The sequence below is a fragment of the Chroicocephalus ridibundus genome, chromosome 6, assembly GCF_963924245.1.
Source record: "Chroicocephalus ridibundus chromosome 6, bChrRid1.1, whole genome shotgun sequence".
Lineage (NCBI taxonomy): Eukaryota > Metazoa > Chordata > Aves > Charadriiformes > Laridae > Chroicocephalus > Chroicocephalus ridibundus.
The window spans coordinates 61,916,537-61,929,310 of record NC_086289.1 but is presented as its reverse complement, the minus strand read 5'-3'; the positions used below and the strand labels follow the sequence as shown (position 1 = coordinate 61,929,310).

Sequence of the window (12,774 nt, the reverse complement as noted above, 5' to 3'; positions counted from 1 at the left end):
TCACCTCTGAGCACTCCACGGCCTCGCCCCCGAACACCATGGTCCCTTCCTCTTGAGTTTTCGTCTGGAGAGTCAAAAGCATCATCTGGCCCAAAATCTTCAGGGCCAGGGAAGCCATCTCTCCCCCTGGGGCCCCGGCCCTCGTGTCTCGAGGGTCCTCCTCTTCTGAAGCTACGAGAAAGAACATGGTACAAACGCGCTTTTTAGGCAGAATTTAGATGGATAAAACTTGAAGCAGCTTCAGTTTAATCATCAACTCATTCATGAACTGTTTTACTTAACACTATAGCACACACAGTTACTGGAATAGGATTCATAGGTGGAAACGTGCTCATTTTCTGCCTTTGAGCACTTCATTTATTTATTTTTATAGTTTTCCCTCAAATTTCCTTCTGTTGATTGTGTTGGTTTTTCATACAAGAAAAATATTGTCAAATATACTGCGTTCATTTAATGAAAAGGGGGGGAAAAACCAATCAGTGAGTGATGAGAGATTTAAGGTAAGGAAAAGTCTAAGTGAATTTCCCTTAACCGCAGTGGTCTTACTTCCCCCTTCCCTTTTTTCCTTTCACTTTAGTGAAGAAACCAAACTGAAAAAATACAAGCAATGAGAGTCATGGCTCTAAGAAAACATTCCAGCATCTCATTCTTATTATTTGGGATGCTTTTCCGAGAACAGTTCTCTTTTTTGTTCCGTTCTTCTAAGTTTACAATTTCAGCAAGTGAATCTCTGTAGGGGCGGCTGCTGCAGGGCACGCAGTGGCGTTCTACCAGCTGAAGAACAGTTTATCCCACTGCAATAACGAAGAACTTTGTTTTGCAAAATGCAGTTAGAACACTAAAGGTGGCAATTTCCTCCTAAGTAAGTACCATGGCATCTTCAGTAATTTGGTGCGATTGGGTTCTGCATCTCATCTTAAATGAGCATAGCTCCTCCAGTGTCACGTACTGGGGTTTTGACAGAGCTCTTCGGAGGGAAGGACGGTTCGTAATGAGCCGTCAGTGCTGTTTCAGGTAAGCCCACAGCCAGCTGCACGAGTACCGGGAGTTTTGTTTCTTACATTAAGCAGTTTAAACGCTTGCAGGGCTTGTGAAAGCGCCTGCGTGTCCTGCGTGTTATCGCAGCTCCCAAAGCGGGGGCTGTCTGTGCCCGAGCACAGGGCAGGTGTTTAGGTGGTGCAGGAGCCCTTGCGAGGGCCCCCCCAGCTGCTGCTGCCCCCTGGGTGATGGCACGGGCTATGCGGAACGTCGTCCCCGTTCACTCTGACCCCCCCAACCTCCCCTCGCTTCCCAGTTCCGCACTGGCCAAACCGCAACCACCGCAATACTGGGACAGTGTCAGCTTCGTGCAACATCCCCTTCCCCGGCTCATTAACGACACAGCGCATCCTATTACAAGCAAAACTTTAGATACTTTTATTTAGAATTTTAACAACATTAACCTTTTAATTACAAATTTAAATATTTTAACAGTAGTCATAACACAATACAATATTTTTAAACTTTTACATTTTGTTTAATTAAAAACAATAGGTCTGTCTGCACCTCCCAGAAAACAATCACGACACAGAGAGGAGGCTGCTGTGCCCGTCCAGGTACGGCAGCGGGCGGCGGGAGTGCTGCCAACGCACAACGAACCATTTCACATTAACCTGCATGGTTCGGGGAAACAAACTGAACAGTTTCAGTTACAAAATGGTTCAAGTAACCACATCGCAATATTGCGTAGCCTCGAAAACAGCACAGTCCTCTGGGCGTTCTTTAGGGGGTCTCCCATTTTAATACTGACACGGTGTGATTCTGCTTAGCTTTAAATCACCGAGATATGCAGCACAGGGTGCTACGGCTAGCAGGAACAGGACCTTGCCTTCTGTCTCCAGGCAACGTTTACTTTTGAAATCTATCACACCTACACCTGCCGTAGCCACAGCTCCTAACATCGTCTCACATGTCTCCTTTTTTCACTTTGTCATACCAATCACGTGTAAAACCCTGCCTCGCATAGGGCTCGGTTCCTGCTTGACTGCTCTCACATCTTCTTCCTCGAGACCTAGGCCCTTACCGGACAGAACTACGCACTGCGCAGGCGAGAGCAGGCGGGGAGAGGCAGTCTCTGCGGCAGAAGCGTCGTGGTGACACGCACAGGTAGAGTGAGAACAGGACAGGGACAGAAAGGATGGGAAAGCAGAGAGAAACACACACACACGCACTTCCCTCTCAGGCTCGATCGCACCGGTTACGAGCTAAATTCCAAACTAAGTTGGATAAAGGAGTGGTTGGGATTCTTGAGCGCACCTCGGCATGTGCAGTAAATGGCACCTAATTCACCTTCATTCAAAGGAATTCATTAAGCTTGCGAGCACAAAAGGCCTTTTACAGCCCCGTGCCCATTCCTTTTAAACCAAACTCTCTGTACAGACACTTGTACTCTGACAAACAGACTCTTCTTAGTTCAGAAGTCAGATTTACAGCTCACGAGATCCTTGGACTTTCTTCCTGAAGGGTTTTTAAAAAAATCAGGATCATCATAAAGCGTTCTCCAGTCCCTAAGCATTTCCAGTATAAGATTTGAGAATCTCCACAGAGCTTCTAAAAGTGGTGTCTGCTGCGTCTTTTAGAACTCTACAACGCAGACCATTCAGCTTGGATTCTCTCTAGCTTTACTTTTTTAAAATGGCTTTAAGCGTTACCTGCTTTTAGTTACTGTTCATTTCTTTTCATACTCTTCGCTCAAAAGGAAGGTACATCTTTACAGAGCTAGGTAGAAAACAGCTAAAAGAAGAGCTGTATAGATGCAAAGTAAAAGGAATGTAAGAAAATGATTAAAAAGGCAACTAAAACACACAAAATTCACATTATGTGGAGACCACAATATATTTGTACAAGCACACGTTCTTATACATATAGAGTTGGTGGTCAGTGAGAGGCTTAGACCTCGGAGGCCAAATTTAACCCAGTTAAACTAGCGTAAATCTGGAGCAATTTCGACGACAGTTAATCCTGATGATTTAGCACAATTCCTACACCTTTACATTGGTAACTAGAAGCAAATTCATCCCTTTGCGATTTAGGTGGAAATTGCGAGCAATGACAAGGACATTGCCATGAATTAAGATTATTTTTGAGTTCTCTGCTTGGCGTTAAGAAATAAGTCAGAAAGAGAAATAAAACTTCTACAAGCAAAACCATGAGAAAATAGTCTCAACAGTCCGAGAGATGCGGTAGCTCTGCCCCTCGTATTTGATAGTAGGATCACTGTTCCTGCTCCTCACAAGTACATTACGTCTCATTCTACCGTCTCTACAGTCACGCTGTGGTTTGTGACTGGAGACAAAGTCTCAAAAAATCCACTTCTAGCGTTCAAAGGTTTGTCACTTTAACCTTCAAGTCTCCTCTCAATTTTCATCAAAACGGTCTCAAATCTTCGTCCTGTGTCACTGGATCTTCTCTACAAATTTCCTCCCTTCTCTTTACTTACTGTTTAAAGACACGGAAGCTGCTGTGTACAATGACCATTTTTCAAGTTTTCTTCTATTACTGAATGATTTTTATGGACTCTATACTCAGGTATATTAGAGTTTTCATTTCCTTATTGGTTTCCAGTTTATAAATCTGAAACAGATAGACTCCTTAATGAAAAGGAAACCAGGAAGAAAGAGTTCCCTCCATTTTACCCTTTAACCCAAAAAAGATGAGTAGATTTATCCTTACCTCTCATCTCGTCTTCCTCGGAAGCGTGCGTCCTCAGGATCCCGTGGATATCTATCATCCGAAGGTCTCCGTCCTTCCCAAGCACCAGGAGGCCCACGGTTTGAGCCCCCTCCTTCAAATTCCCTGTGATCAGGAGGAAAGGGAGGCCCAGGTCCACCTCGTCTCCATTTTTCGTCTTGCAATGGTGGGCCTCCTCTCCCCTCAAATTCCCGTAATCGATGGCCAAATCTCTTATCTGGATGGAAGTCGTCTCGGAAGTCATCTGGTCGATCAAAGTCATCATGGAAATCTGGGTGAGGTCCTCGTCTATCTGGCATGCCCCTGCTGTCTCTACCATCACCCCACTCCTGGCCACCTCGAAACAACCCTCTCTCAGGTCCATGATCAGGACCACCACTGTTCTGGTCGTGCCTTCTATCTGAGAGAGGGCCCATGTGATGGTTTGGTGGACCACGGGAGTCACCTTGAGGGAAAAAATCATAGCAGATTTCTGTAACGTTTTCTAAAAACGCTCTAGGATGCTCTAGTTTCTACAGTTCTACAAAGCACGCACCATACATTTCACAGTAAATCATTCTGGGGGGAAAACTTTCCCTCTGTGTTCCAGCCCAAGTCTACGGAAGCTTTCCTCTCAGCCAAGGCCCTGTGCTCTGCTGCAGCCTTTTCTGCCTAGAGGCACTGCACTGGAACAGGCTCTTTCAGGAGAGCTACTCACAGAAAAACAGATAACATAATTAATTACCTTTATTAAGACCAGGTCCTTGGTTGTGAGGGCCGAGACGACCTTGTCCTCCCTGCTGCCCCAGTCCTGGTATCAGCGGTGGAGGACCTGCGTTCTGTCCGTCCTACGAGCACACAATGAGAAAAGCCACGTGAATTGCTACGCATGAGTATTTTTGCTTTTAAGCATTTTATAAGGGGGCAAAACCATTTTTCTTCACATAAGGACTGCATCTTCACAGGCCTTACAATAGAAACAGCAGATTTTCCAATGGTTTTGGCCTAATCTTTCAGACATTCACATCAGTAACGCTTTTCAGTCGCTGTCTGAGAAACACGTAATTTTATAGGAAACGGCACGTCAGGGGCTGATATTTTACCCGTAACAACCAAAGATAATAAAGCTCATATTCTAGCTGCCTGTTAGAGAAGATGAGGGAACTGGGTATATTTGTTTGAAAAATGTCAGGTACTGATTTATATGCAGTTAAAGAGCTGCGCAGACCAAAGACTTCCTTTGGAAATGAACAAAGAAACAAAACCATTAAAAAATTAAAAATATCGAGAGTGTCGTGATGGGGGGGACAACAACGAGGCCGTAAGAAAAATCTCTTCTACACTCCTTTGTAAACTTAACACGGAAATACATGAGTTTCATTTTTAACGTGCCGGCAAAGTTTGTCTTTTTTTTTTTTTTTTTTCTTAATTCTAATTCTAGGATCTCCAGAAGGCACTAACAGTCGGCTAAGCACCAAGAGACACGTTGTTAACAGGTTATTAAGCAAGGCCAGGGCCGAAGGCAGAAGCTGCAGCCGCCTGCTTTTCTCAAGCAGAAAGAGCAGAGCGGGCAGGGGTCTGTGTCAGTTACACGACCCCAAAGGAAAAATAAAGTATATAGAAGTCTTGTGTTATTTTCTCTCTTTGTTGGGCATTTTAAAGGATAAAATAATGTTAAGTTAAACTACTGTCACAGCCCCATGAAAGATTTCCACAGGTACCAGGTGTACCCTGGGATAACGTTGGCCGGGGAACAATGAGGTTGAACTGCCCGATTCTGCCTTTAAATGGCAAAGGCCAGACCAAAAGTCATCATTTTTGGGTTTTTACTTGACTGGAACTAAAAGGGGGCACGTACATAATTTACACAGTCGCAATGAGATCCAACAATAAAAACGTATCACTGTGAACCAGACAGAGTTGAAACTTGCCAGATGGCGATACAAAAACTTTTTATGATGACATAAACAAAACCAAAAATCCCCCCCCCAACCCATACCAGAAAACCCTAAAAACATAGTATTTTTTTCCTAGCCACATCTAAATGTAAGATTTAGACATGGCCTTCATATTGGCTTGTAAAAAACCCTCCAGGCTGCAGGTAGTTTGTAAATACCGAAACCCCTATGCTCCATCACTGCCATTGTTCTCAGAATTACGCTGCTTAATCTCTCAGTGAATCAAAGTTAAATAATTTTCATGCTCTACATTTGTTTTTGAGAAAAACTACCTTTTTTTTCTTTTTTTTTATTTCCTGGTTGCAGAGAAGCAATAAGTTCATTTGTGTGTTTTCCCCATCACATCTTGAAATACTGGTTTGAAATTAAACATTTATATTGAACTGCAATATAGGCGATAAACACAAAAAAAAGCAGACAAATATATACTACAAACATTATGTTTGCAGCGAGTAATTTTGTAAGGGCTTTGGAAAAAAAAAAAAGGCAAAATAAAAGGCCTGGTCCAATGCCTGTTAAAAAAAAACCAAAACAAAACTTTCTTAGTGACTGAATGTTGACTTGAGTCCAGAACAAATGAATTCCCTGATCTCCCTCACGGAGAACATGCTTCTGCCGTTCTCCCCCAAAACCTTGCTAGAGTTCCTTGATTTCTCACCTATTTAGCACACGCTTACTTACGATAAACTTTATTGAACTTCTTCAATGTACGCCACTAGGGTTTAAGCAAAGCGGCCTTTTTTGCACTCGCTAAATGAACTTTCCTTAGCGTTTAGCAAAAACCTGTATTCCAAATAAATCACGCCTTGGCAGGATGGGGAGACGGGGCCCTACCACCGCATTTTCCGTGCCTTTCATTTCAAAATATATTCTGGGCCCCAAAAGTGGGCTCGAAACTGAAAAACAAGTCTGAACAGCTCGGGAGGAGACACGGAACCCAGAGGAACGTAACCGCCCCCCCTGTTACCGGCATGTCTGCCCTGTAGATGCAAACGGCGCAGCCATTTTACCACAGCCGTCTGCGTTAAAGCTATGCACTGAAAGGGGGAAAGGGTTCCTCGTGTTCACCCACGAGAAAAATTCTTCTAAAATCCTGCACGAGCTCCTGACGTTTGTCCCTATGTGGCCAAGAGGCTTGGCCTGAAGCATCCATGCCTCACTCAGCCGGTCAGTGAGCTGAAGTTCAGCACGTCTATCTAAAAGGAATGCGGGAAGGGCAAATCTAAATTAATGATGGCAAAAGTGCTCCTGCAGGTAACAACGGTGTCTCCTATGGAGATTAACCTTCCCAAACACGTCTGAGTGTTCGGTATTAACGTCACAAGCCCTCGATAAAGCAGATATTTCGATAAATATTCATACCCTCCTGCTACTGAAAAGGAAGGCAAGCGATTTGGACAGGTTTACAGAAGATAAATGTCAAACTCCGAGCAAAAACAAACAAGCCAAGCTTATTGTTTAAAAAAACACAGATAGGGCCTTTTAAAATAGGAACTACTATTATATTCATATTACAAAGAGCAAAAACTGACACTACAAATTTCAAAATCTGTTCATTTTTAAAAGACATTACCGCACTGGAGCTGCACAAGGAAGGAAAACCAATCAAAAATACCTTGCTTTGTCTTTTTTTTTTTTTTTTTTTAAATATCTGTAAAAGCCCTTCAAGATAGCAGTGTTCACCGAAAATAACTGGCCGCCCGTCGAAGGCAACTTGCTGAATTCTGAGCAGAGCATCACCCAAGCGCGGGGTCAGGCAAGGACAGCCCCCCTCACGTATGGAGACACAGGCTTTTATACACGCACAAGCTGGGTAATTCTCCTCGGAGAAAAAGGAGCGTCCCTGGGACAGCAATGCAAAGCACTGTACTAGTTTAGGTTCACTAGTCGCGGAAACAACTCTCTTTCCCCTAACTCCGATGCTTTTGAAGTCTCAGCAATGGCGTCGCGTTAACAGACTTCTGGAGGGAGTCATTGCTGATTTGCAAGGGAAAAAATATTCTATTACAAACACAATTTGTAGGCTACTCTGCCTCAATCTGAAAGGGAATCACTGAGCTAAAGCTCATTTCAGTATGTCACCGCTCAGAGGGACTGGTGCCGGACCACACACGAAGGTAGACATGTTTCTGGCTAAAGCTTTAACTAGAAACTATGGAGTGCAAGTCTCACAGAGTTCATTCCGCTTAAGAAAAAAAAACACTAATTTTTTTTAAAAATGGAGTCAGTAGAATTTTTTTTTCCAAATATCCCTTTCAAAATTCACCTTGAAGCTGGAGACAAATCAAGAGAAATTTTAAGTATGGAATCAGTGCCGTAAAACTAGGAACTTGTAAGAGCTAATGAACGGAGAGGTGGACGGGAAGGAGGAATCGGATGCTGAGGAGGGCAGAGCTGGTTGCACCTGGTACTGGACCAGACTTAATCAAACTTGACGTGATTCCTGCAGAATTAATTGGTGTGTCTATGAGCCACACTCCCCAGCATTCCAGCTCGGCTAAGCGCCAGAGGTGGTGAGCCCTCCTGGAGCCCAGTGCCGGGGTGGCACAGGGACATCCCTTGGGCAGCGCGGTGGTCACCACATGGCCTGGGCTGGTCCCACACAACCCTCTGCTCCCTCTCCTCAGCAAATGGCGCAGTAACGAGTTAGCAGTGTTCGACGCCAGTCTCTGAACTCCTGCTCCAGGCAGCACAAAGGTGGCTGAATGATTTCTGTACCAAGGCAGGGAGCAGGAGAGCTCTGCTCCTCTGCGCTTGGTTTGAACTGGAAAGTTCAACCAGACCTCAGCCGATCCCAGGTGTGTCAGCTCCTATGGTAAATTCATCCCATTGCTCGGCTTAACTACGCTGGGACAACTGAGAGTCGGCAGTAACTTGCTTTAATTAATACATCCAAGTTTTCCTATGTTCGGTTTGCTTGAATTCAACTTGTATTAGTGCTTACCGACTCCCCAGGAAATTCCCTGTTTCAGGCAGTCCAGTGTCTTTAAATTAAGAACACTGGAGTTTCTCTTAAGGTCCCGTATTTTCATAGCAGACTGATTCCTGTACCAGTATTTCCTAGAATCCCTTTTCTACAGTTACCTCTGCTGTTTCCAAACTATGGAACTCTTTCCGTTACCATGTAAGTTTTCCCGAGGCCTCGGTCTTGCAAGCATACCAGTCCTCCAGCCCCTCAGCTCTTGCTTTGCATTTCTACTGCGTGACGTTATCACTCCTACGTTCAAAACACTCTTCTTGCTGCGCAGGCCGACACGTACCTGATTAAACGGGGGACGAGGCCCATCACCCAACAGAGGCGTTTTCTGCTGCTGGAAGGGCAGAGGGCCCTGGGCAGGGTGCGGCCCCCTGGAAGGGTTCGGTTGTCCCTGAGGTCCTTGCATGTTTCCTTGAGGCCCTACTAAAGAGCCCTGCGGAGGTCCCTGCTGGCCTTGTGGACCTGGTGGCCCACGCAATTCTTGTGGCGGTCCTAACATTGTACCTTGAGGCGGGGGTCCCTGCAGGCCCCTCATCTCCTGGGGACCATGTCCTAGTAAACCACTTTGCATATGAGGACCTCTCATTTCTTGCGGATGACCCATCATCATCCCTTGTGGAGTAGGTCCCTGGTTATCTCTGGGTCCTGGTGGACCCTGCATCCCTCTTGGATTAAGTCCCATCAAAGGCCCTTGAGATATAGGGCCCTGCATCCCTTGAGATCCTGGAGCTCCTTGCATGCCATGAGGAAGAGGTCCTTGCATTCCTCGGGGACCGGGTGGCCCTTGCATTCCTTGACCACCAGGGGGACCTTGAGGACCCAAGTGACTTTGTGGGCCAGGTGGACCCTGAGGTCCTAAATGAGTCTGAGACCCAGGTAGACCCTGTGGTCCCAAGTGGCCTTGTGGGCCAGCGTTACCCTGTGGACCTGGAGGCCCCATTGGCCCATGAGGGCCAGGATGTCTCTGCATTCCTTGGTGTCCATGTAAATCCTGAGGCCGTGGCATTCCTTGTGGAGGCCCTTGGGGGCCTGGAGGTCCTTGTGGTCCCATAAATCCTTGTGGACCTCCAGCTCCTTGGTGTAATGGAGGACCTTGAGGCCCCATTTGTCCTTGGGATCCCGGAGGCCTGAACTGTCCTTGTGGACCAGGAGGTCCCATCTGAGGCATATTCATTGGCATCTGCTGAGGTGGAAGGGGCTGCTGAAATCCTTGAGGCATCTGTGACATTGGGCCTTGCCCTGGAAAAGGCTGGGGTCCATGAAGCGAGCCTCCTGGAGGTGGCGGCTGCACTTGCTCAGCTTGCTTTTGTGCAAGTCTCTCGATCTTCAATTGCTGCCCAAAAAAAAGAGAGCCAGAAAATCAACTAAGCACAGAAGTATATGTAAGAAACAACTGAAAATCAGAAGCAATCATCTAATTTTTCAAGAGTTTAGAAAGACTTAGTGCTTTTCCCCTGCTTAACAGAAATACAACCAAAGAGAGCCATTGATCAGTATCAATAACTGAAATGCGGGGGCCTCACCGCAGCTTTCACAGCATCATGCATTAAGCCCAATATCCTATTCAATTAGATGGGGTTTTTTTTGAAAAAAGGTGAAAAAAATACTGCAAAAGCAAGCTACCCGTTTTAAAGTAACTGTCTTTAGGTACACACCTCCAAGAGTTGTGGGTTCGTGTACTGAAGTGCTGCCATTTCCTGCTCAATCTCCGCCTGGGTCTTCTTTTTCTCCTCCAGCTTGATATCTTCCTTCCTATCGTTCAGCGGCTCAGGTGGGGGAGGCAAAGGAACTTTATTCTGCATCCATGCCTATAAAGAGCAGTAAACACAAGATGAATTCCGTGGAACAACGTGTATGCAATATATTGCTGCTCTGGGAAAAGATATGCTGCAGCGCTGTGTCATACGGATATTCAGAAGTTAAAAACAATGCTGAATAGAACTTCTGTATAACATCCCATTTTCTGGGTACAGATACAAGATACACGTGATTTAACCAAATATTTTGGTATTTAAAATAGTAAACAAACTAACTACTGCGGTAAATTTTTTTTTTCACTGGGTGTTGACTTAAAGAGCTGATACCAGAAATCCAAAACATTTCAACGGCCACACGCTTTTTGAAGTTGGGAAAATAAACAAGTCATTCTCCCGTTTGCTGTGCGTCGGGTACTTACCTGCTGAAACTGTGCCGGTATTGGTTTTGCATAGGGCACTTTTTTCTGCGGCACCTTCTTTTGGTCCTTTTGCATTACTTCTTCCATTCCCCAATCCAGCCCTGGGATTCGCATTTCAATGTCGTTGGACTCATCTTTCCCTTTAGCACCAGGGAGACAAACAGTCAGAGCAACGCCGCTTTACAGAGAAACCCTGTTACTCTCTTTACAGCTTGTTCGGCAAGAGAGACCAAGAGGTTTTCAACTCTTCCTTCTTTCCACGGGAAATACACACAATACAGAACTTCAGAAAAAAAAAAAAGCATCTGTGCGACCAAAATATAGGAAAGGAATGAAAGAAGTCACACAGTATCGGGATGGCTCAGGAAAATGCTTCCCCATGGCTCCTACTTACCCATCTGCTCCTGCTCCATGGCTATTTTCAACTGTTCAGGTATTCCCATCCCAGGAATAACTGCTAGGCTGTTGGGTTCCAGATCGTCTACGGGAAAAAAAAAAATAAATTATACTTGGAACATTTTTCTCTACATTATCATTTTACCCCTTTGGATTCTCACATGCTTTTGCCATTGGTATCATTACATATTTCACAACTGGCGGGTCACTTCTTAATTCCATACATGAATTACAGGATATTAAAAGAACTGCAAATTCAGATTCATAAATACGCCCCAAAAGGTCAAAAACTGTGTCCTTTCAGGAAAGTTGCATTTAGGGTAGAACCTCAGAAAAAGTGATAACCCATAGCCATTCCCATTTTTGTTATAACAAATCTATATATTTTAAAACTTGATTTGGATTAAAGTGCTGCCTCTTAATTAAGATTCCCAAACACAAAAGAGCAAATAAAAAATCTGAAGAAACAGATGCAACCCCAGAAATGAAAAAGTTGCTGAGGCATCCCATAGGTACGGGCAACCCTGGGCAGCCTAAAACTGCCGAGACAAATCCTTAAGAGGGGGGTAAAGTTTTAAGGTTTTAGTCAAGTTCAAGAATTTGAAAGATTTTTCCTGCTGTAGTGCAGGACTGTGGGAAGTCTTGAAGTCACGTGAAGTTTTTGGGAAGAAAAGTAAACCGGAGATCTTGCCAGAGGGAGAGCCAAACCTCCTTCCTGTGACCACCAGGCCAGCTCTTACCTCCGGGAGCTGCGGAAACAAAAGAAAACTTGTCGTCGGAATGGCGATCGCTGATAACACAGAGTAAAATCATCCCCGTAACAAAAAAAAAAATACCTTTGTCTAGGTAGTCCCCAACACTATAATGTTTCATCCTCTTACCCAGAAGCTGCACTTTAGTGTCAGCTACCGACCGAGGCTTGCTCCTGACCCCAGCCCTCTTTCTCCCCTCCCGAGGGAAATGGCCTCACCGTATTCCACACCGTCCTCTGACATCCCAGGCAGCAGGTTCAAGTTGTAACGATCTCGCATTTTATCTCCAGGCCGATTTCTGGTCCAAAACTTGCTGTCAAAAGGAAAATACGTGATCTCAATACAGGGTCAAGCATATTAACTGCTTTTAATCTAATTAGTTCTTTAATTTTTAGCACGTTATCTTGATGATATGCGGATTCGGCTCTTACTAAATCAAGTTCAGCGCTAGATCTGAACCTTAAATGGGAGGTTCAAATCAAAAATAAAAGCCCAACAACTATCATATTGAATTACATAGTTACAATTCAGAAGATGCTTCAAAGTGTAAGGGGTGTAAGTACAAGGCGTCAACATCAGATCCCAAACAGACAGAAATATTTCTAGTCCACCTCCAAAACTTCTCACTCAATTCAAATATATTCTTCAATACGTGCACCACCCCCCCGCAAAAATGTCTCCACTTCTAAAATACTCCATGTTTACAGCATGTTCGACCTAAAAGCACAGACTGCACGTCCCCAAACGTGTCTGCAATGTCAAAAGGCAGGCATGACCAGCAGATGATCTGGGGGGAAAAATGCTGTG

General features: G+C 44.8%; 1 protein-coding gene across 1 annotated transcript in view; it reads right to left on the bottom strand.

The window, feature by feature from the left end:
• Positions 1–12,774, bottom strand: part of WDR33 (WD repeat domain 33) — a 71,202-nt gene that overhangs the window by 4,749 nt on the left and 53,679 nt on the right. The window contains exons 12-20 of the mRNA XM_063338108.1: positions 12,186–12,280; positions 11,956–11,964; positions 11,214–11,300; positions 10,820–10,959; positions 10,299–10,451; positions 8,927–9,976; positions 4,454–4,556; positions 3,712–4,174; positions 5–171 (exon numbers count right to left, since the gene is read on the bottom strand). Coding sequence (XP_063194178.1) covers positions 5–171; positions 3,712–4,174; positions 4,454–4,556; positions 8,927–9,976; positions 10,299–10,451; positions 10,820–10,959; positions 11,214–11,300; positions 11,956–11,964; positions 12,186–12,280 — 2,267 coding nt within the window. The remainder of the gene's footprint in view (positions 1–4; positions 172–3,711; positions 4,175–4,453; positions 4,557–8,926; positions 9,977–10,298; positions 10,452–10,819; positions 10,960–11,213; positions 11,301–11,955; positions 11,965–12,185; positions 12,281–12,774) is intronic.